Source organism: Anomaloglossus baeobatrachus, chromosome 2 (genome assembly GCF_048569485.1).
Source record: "Anomaloglossus baeobatrachus isolate aAnoBae1 chromosome 2, aAnoBae1.hap1, whole genome shotgun sequence".
In the NCBI taxonomy this organism is placed as follows: Eukaryota; Metazoa; Chordata; class Amphibia; order Anura; family Aromobatidae; genus Anomaloglossus; species Anomaloglossus baeobatrachus.
In genome coordinates this window covers 711,923,936-711,943,124 of record NC_134354.1, presented here as the reverse complement: position 1 = coordinate 711,943,124, position 19,189 = coordinate 711,923,936, and the positions used below count along the sequence as shown (strand labels likewise).

General features: G+C 41.6%; 1 protein-coding gene across 3 annotated transcripts in view; it reads right to left on the bottom strand.

Moving 5' to 3' along the window:
- POSTN (periostin) overlaps nucleotides 1-19,189 on the bottom strand; it is a 111,758-nt gene that overhangs the window by 22,135 nt on the left and 70,434 nt on the right. For 2 of the 3 annotated variants that reach the window (XM_075337314.1, XM_075337316.1), the window contains exons 15-19: nucleotides 15,747-15,814; nucleotides 10,407-10,452; nucleotides 8,648-8,677; nucleotides 6,618-6,683; nucleotides 2,012-2,053 (exon numbers count right to left, since the gene is read on the bottom strand). In XM_075337314.1, coding sequence (XP_075193429.1) covers nucleotides 2,012-2,053; nucleotides 6,618-6,683; nucleotides 8,648-8,677; nucleotides 10,407-10,452; nucleotides 15,747-15,814 — 252 coding nt within the window. The remainder of the gene's footprint in view (nucleotides 1-2,011; nucleotides 2,054-6,617; nucleotides 6,684-8,647; nucleotides 8,678-10,406; nucleotides 10,453-15,746; nucleotides 15,815-19,189) is intronic. The other variant, XM_075337315.1, reaches the window with a different exon arrangement.

Sequence of the window (19,189 nt, the reverse complement as noted above, 5' to 3'; positions counted from 1 at the left end):
AACTCAATAAACTTAAACATTTTCAAATGAGTTGTGAAATTAAACGGAACCTGTCAGCAGATTTGGGGCCTATAAGCTGCGGCCACCCCCAATGGGCTCTTATACACAGCATTCTAACATGCTGTATATAAGAGCCCAGGCTGCTGTGTAGAATGGAAAAATCCCTTTATAATACTTACCTAAATGGTTGCTGCGGTGGAGTTGGGTCATATGGGCGTCTCTTCATTCTCTGGTGCCGGCGCTTCCTCTTTTGGCCATCTTTGTCATCCTTCTTCTGACGCCGGGGTGGATGATGCATCCTACATCATCCACACTCGCCGGCATTGAGGTCCTCCACAGGCGCACTTTGATCTGCCCTGAGCAGGGCAGATCAAAGTATTGTAGTGTGCCTGCTAGGGATCGGCAAGTGTGTATGTCATGCACACCGCTTTCAGAAGGAGGACAAAAGCCGAAAGATGAGGCGCTGGCACCGGAGAACGGAGACACCCATATGACCCAACTCCACCCCAGCGACTGTTTAGGTAAGTATAATAAAGTAATTTTTACGTTCTACACAGCGGCCTGGGCTCATATATACATCATGTTAGAATGCTGTATCTAAGACCCACTGGTGGTGGCTGCAGCTTACAGGCCCCAAATCTGCTGACAGGTTCCCTTTAAGTTATTTTTTTAGCCTTTCCAGCATCAGACTATATCCCATTTGCTGCTCAGTGATTACTGTACTTCATATAAATTATTTTCTTGGTACCCATTTCATGCTTTATACTACTTTCAAATTTGACACAAAAATGACATGTAGTCCTGAAAACTTGCTGCTTGTCTTTTTCAACTTAGCCTATATAAGATATCAACCACTAAGGCTGGGTTCACATAGCAGTAAGCCCTACAGTCAGAGGCTACATTTTTTTCCTCCAAAAGGTGTAGACAGTTGAAAATTATGTACTACAGAGCACAATGTGACTCTGTTTGCACCCTTAAGGTCAATGGCTCTATTGGTGCATATGCCCGAATTCCGACTTCAATCCAGACATAAGCTGTAAGCCACTGAACATAAGCCCAAAAGCTATGTGACCAGGGTTTAAAAGGGTTGTCCCCTAACTGGAAAACTTCTTCTCATTCCACTTATTGGCCTTTGTTAAAATAAAACAGGTGAGTACTCACCTTCATTCTAGAAGTGTTGGCACTCACTCTCCTAGGTCTCACATGAGGTTATGTCATGCTAGTGATGCTCTCAATCAGCGCCGGATTCCCTTTCTCAGCCTTCAGGCAAGTAAGTAATCAAGAGCATGGTAGAGAGGAGCCTTGACTTCCTCTTAATTACTTATGAGTCCTAAGGTAAGGTCAGTGATGCTGGCCATGTTGGACACAGGGTTCCCACGATGTAACAACCTCACGTGAGCCCCAAGAGAGTGAGTTGGCAACACCACTGGAATGGTGCCGGCACAGGAGGTGAGCAAAAACTTTTTTATATCTTAACAGAGGCCAACGAGGAGAATTATATGAGGTTGTCTAAGTAGTGAACAACCTCTTGAAGGACTCTCTCAATTTTTATTATAACTTCCCTCCTGAAAGTTAGATATCCCATTAGAGGTGTATCATCGCAACAACAGAGGCAAAAAATGGAAAACACAAATAAAACATCAGTAACATTTCATACTTCATTGTGATAATGCCATTGTGAGAAAAACACCAGACAGTGAAAGCGTGAAGTGAAAGCAGAGCCAAGCAATGATGCAGTGAAAAGTGCAGTCAACATGTCACATTAGCACATTCACACATTCGGCAATTTTCGTGATCTATAAAGTGCATATACAAATTGTGACTGTGAGGTTACAGAATAGGATAATACTACAGAACATGCAGATAGTTATGGTGAATCATTACTTTTATATCATATCAGATGCAAGGAAAACTTTTCATGTGTAAAAAAAAAACCAAAGTGCTTCTCCATGTGGATGCAAAACCAATCAGCTGGGAGTGTCAAACCGTGATACATTGATTTGTGAAATACCTGAATCTGTTTCGAATATACCGTCTTGCTCCTCAGTCACTCCTGATTTTGTTTGTAAAGTAATAGATATAAATCTTATGTTATAATTGCTTGATATGCTGCTTTGAAAGGTATCAGGTGGGAATTGTCACTTAAAGGACCTCTGCCATGAAATTACCAGTAAAGTTTTGGTCCCCTGGTATCTAGCTGAAAATGACATTTAAGAAGTGGACCTTCTCTGTCAGCTGCTTACAGATGAATAGCATTACTGAGATCACTCCCACAATCCTGATTGGCTAAAATGAGCTGGTTGCGAGACATTAGATCATAATGCTCCTCCCAAATGTCCTTTTCAGCTGGATGCCATGCAGAATATTCAGGCACTTTTAAAGGGAAGCGGTCAGAAAGTTTTTGCTACCTCCTCTAAAAGCAGCATGATGTAAGCAGAAAGATTGTGAATCCAACCATGTATCACTTAGTTTACTGGCTACAGACGTTCTGATATAATCAAAGGATTTAGATTTAGGAAAACATAAGAGCTGGGAGTTGTCCCGCCCACACCTGGCTCTCAATAGAGATTGTACATCAGAAGAGGGGGCATGTTAGACAACATATCACAAGCCGGCTAGTCACAGCAATGATAATCACCAAGTGATAAAGCCTTTAGTTTAAGTAAGCAACAGTACACAGTTTGATAACTCAGGCATAGTTGATTATTGTTTTTTTTTCCAAAAGAGCAGCTTCAGCTTACATAGCAAAACCCTGCTGACCGATTCCTTTTAAACTGCAATTCTCTATTGGAGAAACCCTTAGAATCTAATAGTGTAAATTTCCTGTTGTGTAATACAAGTCTTTTTGAAAATCACATATAGCTTAATGTCTTTGGGGAAACAAAATCACTGACAATGATATATACGTAATATTGCATGGCTTTCTAGGACAAAACTATTAATGATCAACATAGGATCGGACATTATTTTTTAAATATTAGGGATCTGTCCTCTAGGACCCTATTAGCATAATGAATAATGTATCTTAATTATTCACATAGGAATAGTGGCTTATCTGTTTGAGCACTGTGCCTGACCCTGCAACCCTTCTTATTCAATTCAGAGATCAAACACTATCCTTAAGGGTGTGCTCACATGAGATGTATAACTCGCATGAGTCACGCATTGCATCAGCCGACATAGCTGTACACTCTCCGGACAGTAGTGTGTCAGCTGCATAGAAATACATGTAGCCGACCTGCCAAGGGAGAAGCTGGCTGCACCAAGTGATGCAATCTGATACTCATGCAAGTTATACTGCTCATGTGAGTGCACCCTTAGGCCATGTTCACACGGTTCACATGTTGAGTATTTGGTGAGTTTTGTACCTCAGTATTTGTAACCAAAATCAGGTGTGGAACAATCAGAGGAAAAGTATAAGGCTGGAGTCACACTTGCGTATGACAAATTGGTTCGATTCTCATGCCGGAGAGTTGTACGAGCGCTGTCCGAGTGGTAATCCGTGTGCAATGTGGCTCTGCGTTTTTTGAGGGGAAAATGTAATCTGTATATGTAGATTTTCTGGCCTTGATTTAAAGGCAAATAATAGCTTATTTGAAGCCATATGTAAGAAAACTATTAACCCCTTCACGACCTTGGACGGATCTATCCGTCCAGGATCGTGTCCCGTTAAGCCCCGCCCCCTGCCGCGGGCAGGCGGCGTGGATCGGCACACATATCAGCTGTTTTCAACAGCTGACATGTGTGCCTGCTAGCCGCGGGTGGAATCGCTTCCACCCGCGGCCATTAACCCCTTAAATCTTGCTGCCAAAGTCTGGCAGCAAGATTTAAATGCGCGCGGCCATGTTTGTTACTCACCGCCGCCCCCACCGGAAGTCACGTGTGTTATCACGTGACTATCGGTGGTTGCCATCGTAGCACAGGGTCATGTGATGACGCCTGCAGCTACGAAGTTTCACTTTCATTTTCCCTCGGCCGAGAGCAGAGGGAAAACCAAAGTGACTGAATCTGCTGATTACAGCGGTAAAGCTGTGATCAGCAGATAGCGATCAGCAATCGGATTGCTGATCGCTATAGCCCCCTAGGGGGACTAGTAAAATAAAAAAAAAAGTAAAAAAAAAAGTTTTAAAAAATAAAAAAAAAACAAAAAACCTAAAAGTTCAAATCACCCCCCTTTCCCCCCATTGAAAATTAAAGGGTTAAAAAATAAATAAATATACACATATTTGGTATCGCCGCGTTCAGAAATGCCCGATCTATCAAAATATAAAATCAATTAATCTGATTGGTAAACGGCGTAGTCGCAAAAAAATTCCAAACGCCAAAATTACGTTTTTTGGTCGCCGCAAGTTTTACGCAAAATGCAATAACAGGCGATCAAAACGTAGCATCTGCGCAAAAATGGTACCATTATAAACGTCAGCTCAAGACGCAAAAAATAAGCCATCACTGAGCCATAGATCCTTAAAAATAAGAACGCTACGTGTTTCGGAAATGGCGCAAAACGTGCGCCACTTTTATTGGACAAACTTGTGAATTTTTTTTAACCCCTTAGATACAAGTAAACCTATACATGTTTGGTGTCTACAAACTCGCACCGACCTGAGGCATCACATAGATACCTCAGTTTTACCATATAGTGAACACAGTGAATAAAATATCTCAAAAACTATTGTACGATCACACTTTTTTTGCAATTTTTCCGCACTTGGAATTTTTTTGCCGTTTTCCAGTACACTATATGGTAAAACTTATGGTTTCATTTAAAAGTACAACTCGTCCCGCAAAAAACAAGCCCTCATATGGCAAGATTGATGGAAAAATAAAAAATGTTACGCCTCTCAGAAGAAGGGGAGCAAAAAACAAAAACGCAAAAACGGAAAGTGCCCGGGGGCTGAAGGGGTTAAAGGGCTGTCCCGCACACTCCGCATTGGGAGTTCAGCCATTAGGGATGTGTTTGGCCAACTACATGCTTAGCAGATCTATTTTGTTAAGTTTGTCTGTCCATTCCAAGCATGTTATCACATTTGACCTTGAACACCACGGAGCGTGTATTGCTGCACTGGGATTTATCCCACAGGTTTGGTAAGACCTACCCAGATGCTTCTACGAGGAGGCGACATAGCATCATAATCGTCATCTCAACATTAATATGCCATGCCATGGTGAGCGTGCACTCCATAGAGATGTGCACTTGCCTTTTATTGGCAGCATACACAGTTCCAAGGAACACTTCCTGTGGCATCTGATGTCATTTCCTGTTTAATTTTCTTGTATTTGGATGCATTTTTCTTGCACAGCACACAGCTGTATGATGAGTGATCCATATATAATCCGTTTTATTCTCGCACCCATAGATTTGCATTGGCGAGTCTCGTGTGAGATACCCTGCAAGCACAGCATGCTACAACTTTTTTCTCAGTCTATTTGGAGCTGAGAAAAAAAACAGATCGGAGCTGCCTCATTGATACACAATGGTTCGAGGCCAATGCGAGATTTTATCATATTGCACTCGCGCGAGTCATACACAAAGTCTAATAGAAACACGGGCATCATTTCTGTATTTTTTGCCACTCCTGGTTTTGGCTACAAATACTGAGGTAAAATACTGACCAAAAAGTCATTGTGTGCACGTGGCCTAAATCTCCACATCAGGAGGGGCGCTAAAATAACTGAAGGGATAAAGTTTAGTTTTTATTCAAGAGAGAGGTCAAATCCTCTAAGGTCAGTCAGTAATAGCATAGACTACAAGAAACAATATGACAATGAAGTTACCAATAATAAACAACTCCTATTAAGTCATCCCAAAAGCATAACCTATATCACTTCTATACTAATGCTGCACACACAGTATTTATGTGGATTTTGAAATGGATCTGCTTTAAAATCCAGATCAAAGAGTATTTGAAGTGTTTTTTTGATGTGGATTTTGAAGTGAATCCATTGGGAAATCCATGTCCAAATATTTTGCATGAACATAGTGTATGGCTATGTTCACACATTGCATTTTTGCTGCGTTCTTTTTTCTGCAGCCCACACCTGCTTTCTTGGCTGCAATAGGGCAGGTTTTGCTGCATTTTTGCTACTTTTTGTTGCTTTTTTTGGTATGAGTCGTTTGTCTACAGTATCTTTAAATATAGCTAGTTTAGTTGTGTTTTTACATTTTCTCATTGCTTTCAATGGTGAAAAAACTGCAAAAACGCTGAAAGAATTGCCATGCTTTTTCCTTAAAAATTGCAGCAGTTTTCCATTTCAGTCAGCAAAAAAAAGCAGATTTCTGAAATCTCATAGGTTTTCCTGGCAGTGTAAAAAGCAGCTTTTAGTTTGCATAAAAAACGCTGCCAAAAAACTTCAGCAAAAACGCAAAGTGTGAACATAGCCTAAAAGATACTCAGCTTAACATGCTAATTCATTAAAAGTGTTGTGGCCCAAAGTATATTTAACACCTAGCTACAATAATATTACAGAATTGTCTTTTTTTGCACAAACCCTTTAATTCAGTGTCTAAATAATATGACATTTCATTTAAACTGGCAGAAAAAATATAAATGGTATTATATATATATTAATATTAATTGTATACAGATTAGCATGCTCTATTGCAGAGTACTGCATACCTGGGATAACTTTGCGAATTGTGTCAGTTCCACCACTGATTACTTTGGTGATTGTGGTCATTGGCTCTGTTTCAAGCAAAGAAAAAAAGGTATTTGATAAATACATATTAAATACATACATACATATAAGCATCTATACAGAGCAAGAAGCAGGGAGAGCAATGTCAGCTCTTCTTTATCGCTCTGTACAGACAAGCGTCTATACAGAGTGAAAAGTAGGGAGAGCAATATCAGTTCTGCTTTATCACTCTGTACACACAATGCAGACTGACAGTGATAGTCAAAGTTCAATCGAGTCCATGAAAAAATGAAGACTGCCGAGTGACGAGCGGTGAAGTGAATAACACTGGAAGTTAATGATTGGACCCGGAAGCAGAAGCAGCCGGGAGACAGAGGCTGAGCAGGTGTGCATGCAAGTTTGCATTATCTTCAGCCCTGAACTCGAGCTTTACAAATAGTTCGGGCGAGGCTCCCGATCCTGAACATCGGGGGGGGGGGTTCGCCCATCACTATATATAAGGGCTCACTGGCGGTGGCCGGAGTAGATATGGGTAAAACCTGGTGACAGGTTCCCTTTAAAGTTCACAAGTCACTATGGGCCACAAATGCTCTATAGGTTACCAATGAGTTTCTATGGGTCACAAATTAGAGCTTTTATAAAGTAATTTCTGAATCATATGATATCATTTTTAAAAATACGATAAGCCTCCTGGGGTTATTCTAAATGTTACAACAGAATCATGTAGTTTTAATACACAAGTAACGTAACATACTGCATTCAGAAAACATGGAAACATAGAATAAAGGAATATAGACGTTCTGACGCCAAAACCATTTTCAATTGCAATAATATTCTGTTTAAACTCAACCTCGCCTCCTATCCTAAAAAAAAAAAAATCCCCCGTCCACACATTTTCTGAAGGCTTCACAAACAACTAAAGGTAATGTATAATTGACAAGACATGTATGTAACTGTACAGCAGAATTCCCCTTAAGTCATGCTGCGGGTAAGCAGCGCCTGTCTTGAGATTAAGCAGAGGAGCTGTACAGATGTTTCTGCTGCTGTTTGTTACAAAATAAGTGAGGCTTTATAAGATTGTATCTGTGTTTTTGGATTTACCTTGTTATTAAATCAAAGACTAAAAAAGCAGCAACACCCTGTACAACTACATCACAATAAAATCTAAGGCTGGGTTCACACCTCTACATAAAGAGATGCATAGAAATGTGTGCATCCATATAAGTATATATTTTGTACCAAAACAAGGTATCCTATATTCATCCAATTAGATTTTACTGGTTTAAATAAGCCCATCCCCTCTGACAATTTCTAAGGGTGGAGGGTGCAGAGAGTACGCCTGAAGGAGTAGAACTTTTTTCCCATGAAATTAATAAAAAATGTTAATGTTTGCTGAAGCACACAGATTAACGTATCAATATGTCTCTCACTAAAAATAATTAAGAAAAAAAAAAAAATAAAAAAAAAAATATATATATATATATATAAATAAATATATATATATATATATATATATATATATATATACAGGGTGGTCCAAAAGTAGGTGTACAGCATGTGTAATAGGGTTATCAAACATGGTGTAAAGTGAAACTCACTCAGTTGTCCTTAGCAACCAACCAGATTCCACCTTTCAGTTTCCAAAGAGTCTGTGAAGAATGAAAAGTGGAATCTGATTGGTTGCTAAGGGCAGCTGAGTGAGTTTGACTTTACAGCATGTTTGATAACCCTATTACACATACTGTCCACCTACTTTTGGACCACCCTGTAGATATTTATATATATGATCCATTTTTCTGTACATTCTAAAAAAATATGAAAAGCAATAAAAATCTAAAAAATATAGTAAAATTAATTTTTTTTAGTATATGGATATGCTGTCATATAGGTCTGAATACAGTATTTTTGCAGTTAAGGTGATATCGTCCAGCAAAGTGTTCTGCATAGAAATGAACCTAGTCAAACTATAAATATTGGTGTGCCTGGGAATAAAAGATCTGTTGTTACTTACCCTTGACTATTCTAGTTGTAACTTTTGTGACTAGGGAAAAAATGATAAAAGACAATACAAAGGTATATTAAGATCTGAATTCTTAATAGATATTATATACCACAATGTGGAAGCAAATTTTAAAGCAATAACTATAGATAAAAATATATATTATTAGGAAAAATTAATAGACTTTGTTTAACCTAGGGTAAGATCTGAGAAGTCAGTACAGTGATTCTGGAAATATAAAAGTCATGAACCCCCCTCAGTTCTTGCACTAGGTATAGTAATATGATAGCGCTACATGAGCAAAGAAATAAAATTAACAGTGTATTTATACAGCACCATCATATTCCATAGTGCTTTACAGACATCCTCTTCCTCATCGGGGCTCACAATCTAATTTTCCCATCTCTATGTCTTTGTGAGAAGAAACCAGAGAACCCGGAGGAAATCCATGCAAACTCGGGGAGAACATACAAACTGCTTGTAAATAGTGTCCTTGGTGGGGTTTGAACCAAGGATAAATGATGATCTTCATCATGTTCCATCCTTCTCCAGCTCAAAGTTTGGCAAAACTGGCTGGGGCTGGTGTAAAAACATCAGATGTGATTTTATGATTTTTATTCTTGCACATTTAGCAACATTTTTGGGCAACATGAGGCATTTTGCTCTAAAAGGAAAAAAAAAAGAAAAGACCAAAATATATAGCATTTTTTGCTATTGTGCAAAATTCATGAACCACATGGGCCATTTTGAAGAATTAGGAGCAAAAATCATCAACCGATACTAAAAAGCAAAAAAGGTGACTTTAAAGGGAATCTGTCAGCAGGTTTTTGCTACCTCATCTGAGAGCAGCTTGATGTAGGCAAAGAGATTGTGAATCCAATGGTTTATCACTTAGATTACTGGGTGCAGTTATTCTGACATGATCAGAATTTTTAGGATTAGTCATGTAGCTGAGCCAAAGAAGCTGTCCTGCCCACACCAGACTCTCTACAGAGACTGTACATTGACAGTGAGGTGTCAGAGGAGGGGGCGTGCTGAACTGCTATGCAGGAGAGTTTGTGTCTGAGCAATGATTAGGTTCCTGCTGCTAAAACAAACTAAAGATCGGACTGTGACAAGAGAGGCATGTCTGAAATATCTGTGTTAACCCTTGCAGCATGCTGTCTTCAGCTTACATAGCAAAAATCTGCTGACAGATTCAATTTAAAAATTCAACAAATGAAAAATCGGCCCTCCATGTTCAAAATGGGGCCATCACTTTCTACTTGACTTAGCTAATCTAATTTGCATTAAAAAACTAAAACATTTGTATAATCTTGCAAAAACATTTTGCTTATCATGTCGTCTTTCTCATCGAATGGTTTTACTCATTACTGAATGACATATTAAAAGTATAAAAATTATATCTATTTTTGAACTTAATACAAAAATATGCTCGAGTCAGGCATTTATTTTCTGCTAGAGTCATAAATATTCAGGAAACCACATCAGACTGGAAATATATCAAAAGAAAATAGGATTTTTATTTTCTCCTTTTTTTGTGGTATAATTTACCAAGCAGAAAGTCGGGGTTTATGCCAAACCATGAAAATAATGTGCCAAAATAAAATTAATAAGGACAGTTCTCAAGACAGAGATGAGCAAATACTGCTTTTGATGAATTTCCCTTTTTTATTACAAAATTTTAGTCCGTAGATTAAGAAATCTTTAAAAAAATATATTTATCTATAGATGAAATCATTTTTGCTCATAAAAAAATAGTATTACTTACTATATTTGCTGAAAGGGATTTCCTTAAATGTGCTTCCTCGGACAAACTAAAACATGACATAATATATTTAATATATTATTACAGAAAAGCAAAGTAGTACATCTGTCAATGGAATGACAAGGCTTACAACAGTATTATTTTTTATATTGTTTTGGTTACATATTATAAACTTGATTGCAGATAAATATATGATTCCTGGGGTTTTAATTGAGGCTTCCACTACATCTGACCTTATTGATCATGAAAACATGTCTCTCTTCCATGGAGACACATGCACAGTACTGCTGCATTTGATAGCCAGCTAGTTAGACAATTCAGTCTTTGCAATCGTATGTTGAATGTGATCGGGTCCCACGTGGACTACGGGTTATCAAGACCCTTTCACACTTCCAAGAGGACACTGCGTTTACCCAGCAATGGGAAAATATACAATTGGAGTGCTCTAAAAAACTGTTACATCTTGAATTGGATAAAAACAAGGAGGACTATGCTGTTCTGAACTCTGAACTGGATGCTCTAAAACTAGATACACGATTAAGAATGTCAAATGATGATTGGAATGCATTTTGTTTGAAACTTGATAAAAGGTTGGTGAACGTGCAGACTGAAATTAAAAATAAAAAAAGAGAAAAATGTCTCAGGGACAAGAGGGACTATGAGAGGAAGCAGGTTTTCTGTTGGGCTAAAGACAGCACCAAAAATTATAGGCATAGACCCCATATTAAGAAGAAGAGTACTTTTGGTGCCAATAGGGGATACTGGACCACCGACTCGGAGTCCAGTGGCTCCGAGGAGGTGGTCGCAGGCCCCTCTGGGGGTAACTCAGGTGCGTTTAGAACTACTGCCCCTTTAGAAAATGCACTCGACGGGGGGGCAGGAAGAAACGCACGGGTCAGAGGGCGCAAGAGGAAATCTGTGTCCTGGCGGAATTGAATGGTCCCTCTGTCACTCTGTCTAGTGTGAACACAATCATCAACCTTTCCTCTCATTCTCTATCTCCTGACATGATTTCCGTACTTTCCAAGGGTCTGAAATTTTGTATTCCTGAACCTTTTGATTTTGCTGAGTTTAGGGTGGATTTGTTTAAAGCTATCCGTAAGATCCATTTATACAAACATTTTCAGTCTGCACCGGGCAGTCCGGGATCTACTCCGGAGGGGCATATCCCGTGCACTGTTGATAGTAGCCACTTCGATGTCACGGGTGCTTTTGACGCAGATGTGGTTCGGGACGCTGAGGTACTCTTCAGTCTGAATAAACCCCATCATGGGTCTAGCCCCAGTGTGGCTACTTCTGCGTTACCAGTAAATAGGTTCACTAAAGGGATTAAATCCGATTTTTATCCCCCTACGGTACCGGGTAATTTGGTGGACTTGTATCAGGATACTGTCCTGAAGGACATTGAGGCATTGATCTATACCAACCCCACTCAGAATCTGAGTCAGGGCGAATTGACTGCCATTCGCATTATGCGGAGTTGGGAGGACACGGTGTTCCGCGAGGCGGATAAGGGGGGCAACACTGTCCTCCTGACACGGCAACAGTATGTCCAAGAGTGCCTCCGACAGTTATCTGACAAAGCCACCTATACCCCGTTGCCTAGCAACCCCATTCAGGAATTCAAGAAGTCTTTGGTGCGGCTCTTGAACAAGTTCATTGGTCTAGGTTTTCTCTCGCAGACGCAGGCGGACAAATTGATCCCTCCTTACCCTACGAAGCCTTGCTGGTATTGTATACCCAAAGTCCATAAGAGTAGAGACAATCCCCCAGGCCGTCCTATAGTGGCTGGTATCGGCTCTTTAACGGAGCCTTTATCACACTATTTGGACTGGCTGCTAAGACCCATTCTTAGTCACATCCCCTCTTATGTCCAGGACACTGGTGACTTTCTGGCACTACTTAAAGGTATAACATGGCAGCAAGGCTTCCAACTAACATCAATTGACGTGGAGAGCCTTTATACCCGCATTCCCCAGCGTTTGGGGGTTCAAGCTGTGAAGGAAATGGTGGCACAGAGTGGGAAGGATGCTCGTTATTGCAATTTTGTGGAGGAGTCCCTTGATTTTGTTCTTTCTAGGAACGCATTTACTTTTTTGGACCGTTGGTACTTGCAGTGCGGGGGTACCGCTATGGGTACCCCTGTCTCTTGTGCCATGGCCAATATATTTTTGGGATCTTTCGAGAGCAAGTATGTGTTTTCCGATACCAACCCCTTTTTGAGGTATATTCGCCACTATTTGAGGTATGTGGACAACATATTCATTGTATGGGATGGCACGGAGGATTTATTCTCTGATTTTGTGTCACATCTTAACAACTCGAATACAATGAATATGTCCTTCACTTCCTCTTTTGGTGGCGATACCCTCAATTTTTTGGACGTTGAGGTTTCCATCAGGGATGGTAATATTCACACTCAATTGTTTAGGAAACCGACGGCATCCAACTCACTCTTACATTTCCAGAGCGCACACCCCCTTCATACTAAGACGGCTTTACCGTACAGTCAATTTTTGCGGGTACGCAGAGCTAATAGTTCTGAGGAGACTTTTCTCCAGCAGTCAATGGAATTAAAGGAAAGGCTTCAGCAAAGGGGTTACCCTGAGGAGTTGATTGATTCTGCTTTTGAGAGGGCTAAATCTGGTGTCCATTGTTCTAATCGCACGGGCCGCCCTGACAGAAAGATTGATGATCTGAATAGATTTGTGTTAAGTTTTCGGTTCGGTCCCTTGGAGCATGTCATTAGGAGAACTTTGTATAGGCATTGGCACATTCTGGAAAGAGATCCTACTTTGGTTGAAATGACCAAGGCTAATCCTTTGGTCTCATTCAGATGTTGCGTTAACCTACGGTATAAACTAGTGAGAAATAGACTTACCAGCCCCTCTGTGTGGCTCAATAGATGCTGCCCGCCGGGTAACTACCGGTGTGGCAACTGCAGATTTTGTAACCTGCATCTCACTGGCCGATCCCTACAGGTGGGTTCACACTCACATTCGGTCCTCCAGTTTATTTCTTGTAAAACTAAATTCGTTGTCTATGTGATTTTCTGCCCTTGTGGCAGATTTTACATAGGCAAAACAATCAGATGTTTATACGTTTGGTTTAGGGAGGACTACAATTCGGTAACGTCAGGCAAAGGTTCTCCTAGACTGATTTCTCACATCCGCGAGCATCATAATGGTAACCCTGATGTCCTCCGTTTTGCTGGCCTGCAGAAGGTTGTCCTCCCATCGAGGGGGGGCAACCTTCAGCAACTTTTACTACAAGTTGAAGCCAAACTAATTATTAATTATGGAGCTCAGGGGGCATTGGGGTTAAATGATCGCGTGGATCTGTCAGTTTTTCTGTATGTCCTCCATATGTGTGTGCTTTGACATATTTTGCATATGTATTCCTTCGGTGTCCTTTGTCTTTTCTTTTTTGGTATAATCGTTTTGTAATAATCTTGTTTTTATGGTTTTGTATTGTGGCATGGTGTGTTCCATGTTTTATATGCATATTACATTCTCCTATGTATGTTTTTTTATGTGGCATGCGACGCACCTGTGAGCACTCCTATATAGGGGGTGCTGTTTGTAGCTCCACATATGGACCTGTGGAAGCCTAATTAGTTAGGCGAAACAGCTGTCGTCCCCTACCTGGGAGCCAGCTCACAGCTCGTCTCCTGCTTTTTACCCTGCACCGTCTAATAAACTAAAGATTCCTGCACAGCGGTACGGAGTGCGGTCCCTCATTTCCTTCACTCATCCATCGGTACTTGGACTTTTCTTCTGGACGAGCACCCCCGCTCAGGATACGGTAATTCCCAGCCCTCGACGAGCACACATGCGTTATCGCTGAGTGACATACAGTGGTGCAGCACCCTTCTTATTTTTGCTGATAGCCAGCTAGGCTAACAAAGTTAAAGGGGTTGTCCACTATTAAGACACCCCCTCTGATTGTACTTGTTTCCCCCAGTTAAAATAAAAGACCCTGTTCTCAACTCCCTTTCTGGTGGGGTTTCAGTGCTGTTGAAAATCGCGGTTCGGGGCTTATGTGAAATTGTGATATCACCGGAACCCCGTGTCCAATGACCGCTGGCTATTCTCTACCCTGCCTTCGGAGCAAATGAGCACTCAATAGGAAGTGAGTGGCAGCTGCAGCATCACATCCTGTTACTTTATTCATTTGGTCCAAAGGTGGGGAAACAGAAGCCAGCGGTGATTGGGCACGAGGCCCACATAACATTGTGATGTTACGAAGCTCCGTGTCCAATGACAGCTGCCTTCTGTCTCCCCGCCTTCGCAGCAAATGAGCAATTAACACCAAGTGAGTGGCAGCTGCAGTGTTACTTTCTGTTAATTAATTCATTCGGTCTGAAGGCATGGTGACTGAAGCTGGAAGTGATTGGACGCGGGGCTCACGAGACATTGTGATGTCATGAAGTCCCGTGTCCAAAGACGCCGACTTCAGTCTCCCTGCCTTCGGAGCAAATGAGCAATTAACAGGAAGTGAGAAGCAGGTGACATCATCACTTCCTGTTAATTGACTCATTTGGTCCGAAGGTGGGAAGACAGAAGCTGGCTGTGATTGGACACAGGGCTCACATGACATCACAATGTCACTAGAGCCCTGACTTCAAATTACCGACAGCACTGGATTGGTGTCAGAAAGGGAGGTGAGTAAAGGGTCTTTTATTTTAACTGGGGGAAACAGATGGAATCAGTAGGGGTTGTCCTAGTAGTTGACAACCCCTTTAAGTGTTCAACTACTTCTTTGTCCCATAGGCAAACATGGAGTTGTAGTGCACATGATTAACCATTGCACCATTCAATCATGGGGACATTTTCATGACGATTGGGAGTCCAAGTGGTGGCAATTGCAAAAATCACATTTTTTTTTAACCTATCCTGCGAATAGATGATAAATGTTGTTTGTGGGACAACCCCCTTTAATAGGGCCATTATCTTGGCAGTATAGGATTACTGTTCTTAGAGGTAGTCCAAAAAATAGCCTATTCTGAGTTAAATCCTGATGATCAGTATGTCATCTACACCCAAGTCATTCCAAAAAACATGCATGAAAATTATTAAGCTTCCAAACTTGACCATCAGGCATTTAATTTACATGGAGTTTTCCAAGCTTTCTCTCCATGGCAGATGTAAATGTAAAAAGGATTAGGCAACTTGTATTTAACATATAAACATTTTTTTTGCTTCATTCTCTTCTATACAACAATATGGAAGCATAAAAGTAAATTTGCGAGTTAGAAATGTTAATTATCATAATAATAACAATAATAATAATAATAATAATAATAATAATAATAATAATAATAATAATAATAGTGTAACATACCTTAATAGTGAAATATTTTATGATCTTGTTAAGAATTCCAAAGAGTTGTTCATTGCCAACAGGCATATCTAAGAAAAAAAATAAAGGTATTGAAATAAATAATATTCATTTTCATAATTATTTTTAATGGAGTTCTCCTATGGTCATATAGGAGAGCTCTAACAATGCTTTACTTAATCATTGAATGGAATCATAGAATCGTAGAGTTGGAAGGGACCTTAAGGGCCATCAGATCCAACCCCGGGTCCTAAATCTTCCCAGCCATATATTTATCCTGTTTCCGATTGAAGAGTTACATTGAAATATTGGCCCCTATTCAATAAGAAACACTAAATCCTGCTATTAATTCTACTCTGGAATACAATGTACAATACAAGGAAATATTGTTGTAATATTGAAATACTATGCCCCAAGAATGACAAAAGTATTTTAGGAGTGATACCTATATGGGCTCTAGGTTATAGGCTAACCAGAAAAATTATATTAGCAAGTTTTCAGAGCATCAAGGCTCCTTCTTCAGGCTGAATTACCAATGAATTACTGAGACAAAATCACAACATTTAAATGAATGTTACAACAGAACATGGGATAGATGAGGCCTCCTAAAGATAAGCTAAGGAAATCAAAATCTGGAAGACATGAAGCATCCTCCTTATATTATGACCAGAGATGAAAGGATTGATCCACAAAAAATCAACTTTGAGTTGAATTTCTTGCATTTTCCAAGTCCCTGCAAATTCAAATACTTTGCGGTTTAATTCATGGGGATCGACCCCCCCCCCCCCCCCCCCAAAAAAAATACCAGTTGCCATTCTACTCACTGCTGAAGCTCCAGTCAGTGAGCTAATGGCATCAATGGGGTGATGTCTTGGAGTTTCACATTAATTGGTCTAGCACAACTAATCAGAAGGGACTATCGAGCCAGTGTAAGTGATGGAGACTGACTAAGAAGCATCATTTTATGCTTTTACAGTGTAGGGATAGGAGATCAGAGCGTACAGCTCATTCTACCTAGGGATAGAAAAAAATAGAAAAAGGCATAATGTGATAATGGTAAACTTCTTCACTGTTGAAGAAAATTTCGAATAGTGGTGATAATCTCAGTCTGTTAATACTAATCTAAAGATTCCAGTGATATTCAGGGAAGTGCTGTAGCTGTATAGTCAGACGGTGTGATTGTGAATGGTTTTGATCTGAGATATACTGTAGTAACAGAACCTTAATAACTAGTGATGAGCGAGTATGCTTGTTACTACTCGGTACTCGCACGAGTATCACTGTACTCGGGCTACTCGGCGGGTACCGAGTAATTTCGCGATACTCGTGCTGTACTCGTGGTCTTCATCTTTGCATGTTGGCGCTCTTTTGAGAGCCAGTCCTCATGCAGGGATTGGCTGGCAGACCACTGCAATGCCACAGCCCTGTTAGTTGTGGAATTGCAGTGATTGGCCGGCCTGCACAGCGTGACCGAGCCTTTATACCGGCGGGCGCGCTGTGCTCTGTACACAGCCATCTCATATTCCCTGCTTTCCACGCCCACAGGTGCCTATGATTGGTTGCAGTGAGACACGCCCCCACGCTGAGTGACAGGTGTCTCACTGCACCCAATCACAGCAGCCGGTGGGCGTGTCTATACTGTGCAGTAAAATAAATAAATAATTAAAAAAAACGGCGTGCGGTCCCCACAATTTTAATACCAGCCAGATAAAGCCATACGGCTGAAGGCTGGTATTCTCAGGATGGGGAGCTCCACGTTATGGGGAGCCCCCCACCCTAACAATATCAGTCAGCAGCCGCCCAGAATTGCCGCATACATTAGATGCGACAGTTCTGGGACTGTACCCGGCTCTTCCCGATTTACCCTAGTGCGTTGGCAAATCGGGGTAATAAGGAGTTAATGGCAGCCCATAGCTGCCACTAAATCTTAGATTAATCATGTCAGGCGTCTCCCCAAGATTCCTTCCATGATTAATCTGTAAATTACAGTTAAAAAACACACACACCTGAAAAAACAATAACAAAGTCCCTCATCACCAATTTATTAACCCCGACAAACCCTCCATGTCCGGCGTACTCCACAGTCCTCCAGCGTCGCGTCCAGCTCTGCTACATTCAGGTGACAGGAGCTGCAGAATACACCGCCGCTTCTGTCAGCTTCACACAGCAACTGAGGTGAGTAGCGCGATCAGCTGCTGTCAGTCAGGTAACTCGCGGCCACCGCTGGATCCAGCGGTGGCCGCGATTAACCTCAGTGACAGCAGCTGATCTCTATACTCACCTCAGTTGCTGCATGGAGCTGACCGGAGCGGCGGTGAGTAGCGCGATCAGCTGAGCTGTCACTGAGGTTACCCGCGGCCACCGCTGCATCCACCGCTGGATCCAGGTAACCTCAGTGACAGCTCAGCTGATCGCTATACTCACCTCAGCTGCTGTGTGAAGCTGACCGGAGCGGCGGTGAGTAGCGCGATCAGCTGAGCTGTCACTGAGGTTACCCGCGGCCACCGCTGGATCCACGTAACCTCAGTGACAGCTCAGCTGATCGCGCGGCTGTCTTCAGTTGCTGTGTGAAGCTGACCGGAGCGGCGGTGTATTCTGCAGCTCCTGTCACCTTCATGCAGCACAGCTGGACGCGACACTGGAGGTCCGTGGATTACGCCGGACATGGAGGGTTTGTCGGGGTTAATAAATTGGTGATGAGGGACTTTGTTAGTGTTTTTTATTTCTAATAAAGGATTTTTCGGGTGTGTGTGTTTTTTAACTGTAATTTACAGATTAATCATGGAAGGAATCTCGGGGAGACGCCTGACATGATTAATCTAGGATTTAGTGGCAGCTATGGGCTGCCATTAACGCCTTATTACCCCGATTTGCCAACGCACTACGGTAAATCGGGAAGAGCCGGGTACAGTCCCAGAACTGTCGCATATAATGTATGCGGCAATTCTGGGCGGCTGCTGACTGATATTGTTAGGCTGGGGGGCTCCCCATAACGTGGAGCTCCCCATCCTGAGAATACCAGCCTTCAGCCGTATGGCTTTATCTGGCTGGTATTAAAATTGGGGGGGACCGCACGCCGTTTTTTTAAATTATTTCATTATTTATTTAACTGCACAGTATACACACACACACCGGCTGCTGTGTTTGGGTGCAGTGAGACACCTGTCACTCAGCGTGGAGGCGTGTCTCACTGCAACCAATCATAGGCGCCGAAAAGCAGGAAAGCAGGGAATACGAGATTGTTTAATGAGCGGCCGGCTTTTTCAAAAGAGGAAAAGCCGCCGGAGTTTAGTGAACAGCTGTGCAGCGCCGCGGCAGTGATCGGGGAACGGTAAGTAAGAGAGAGGGGGGAGAATGACCGACAGACTGTGAGAGGGGGACAGACAAGACAGAGAGAGACCGACAGAGCGAGACCGACCGACGGGAGATAGAATGAAAAAAAAAAT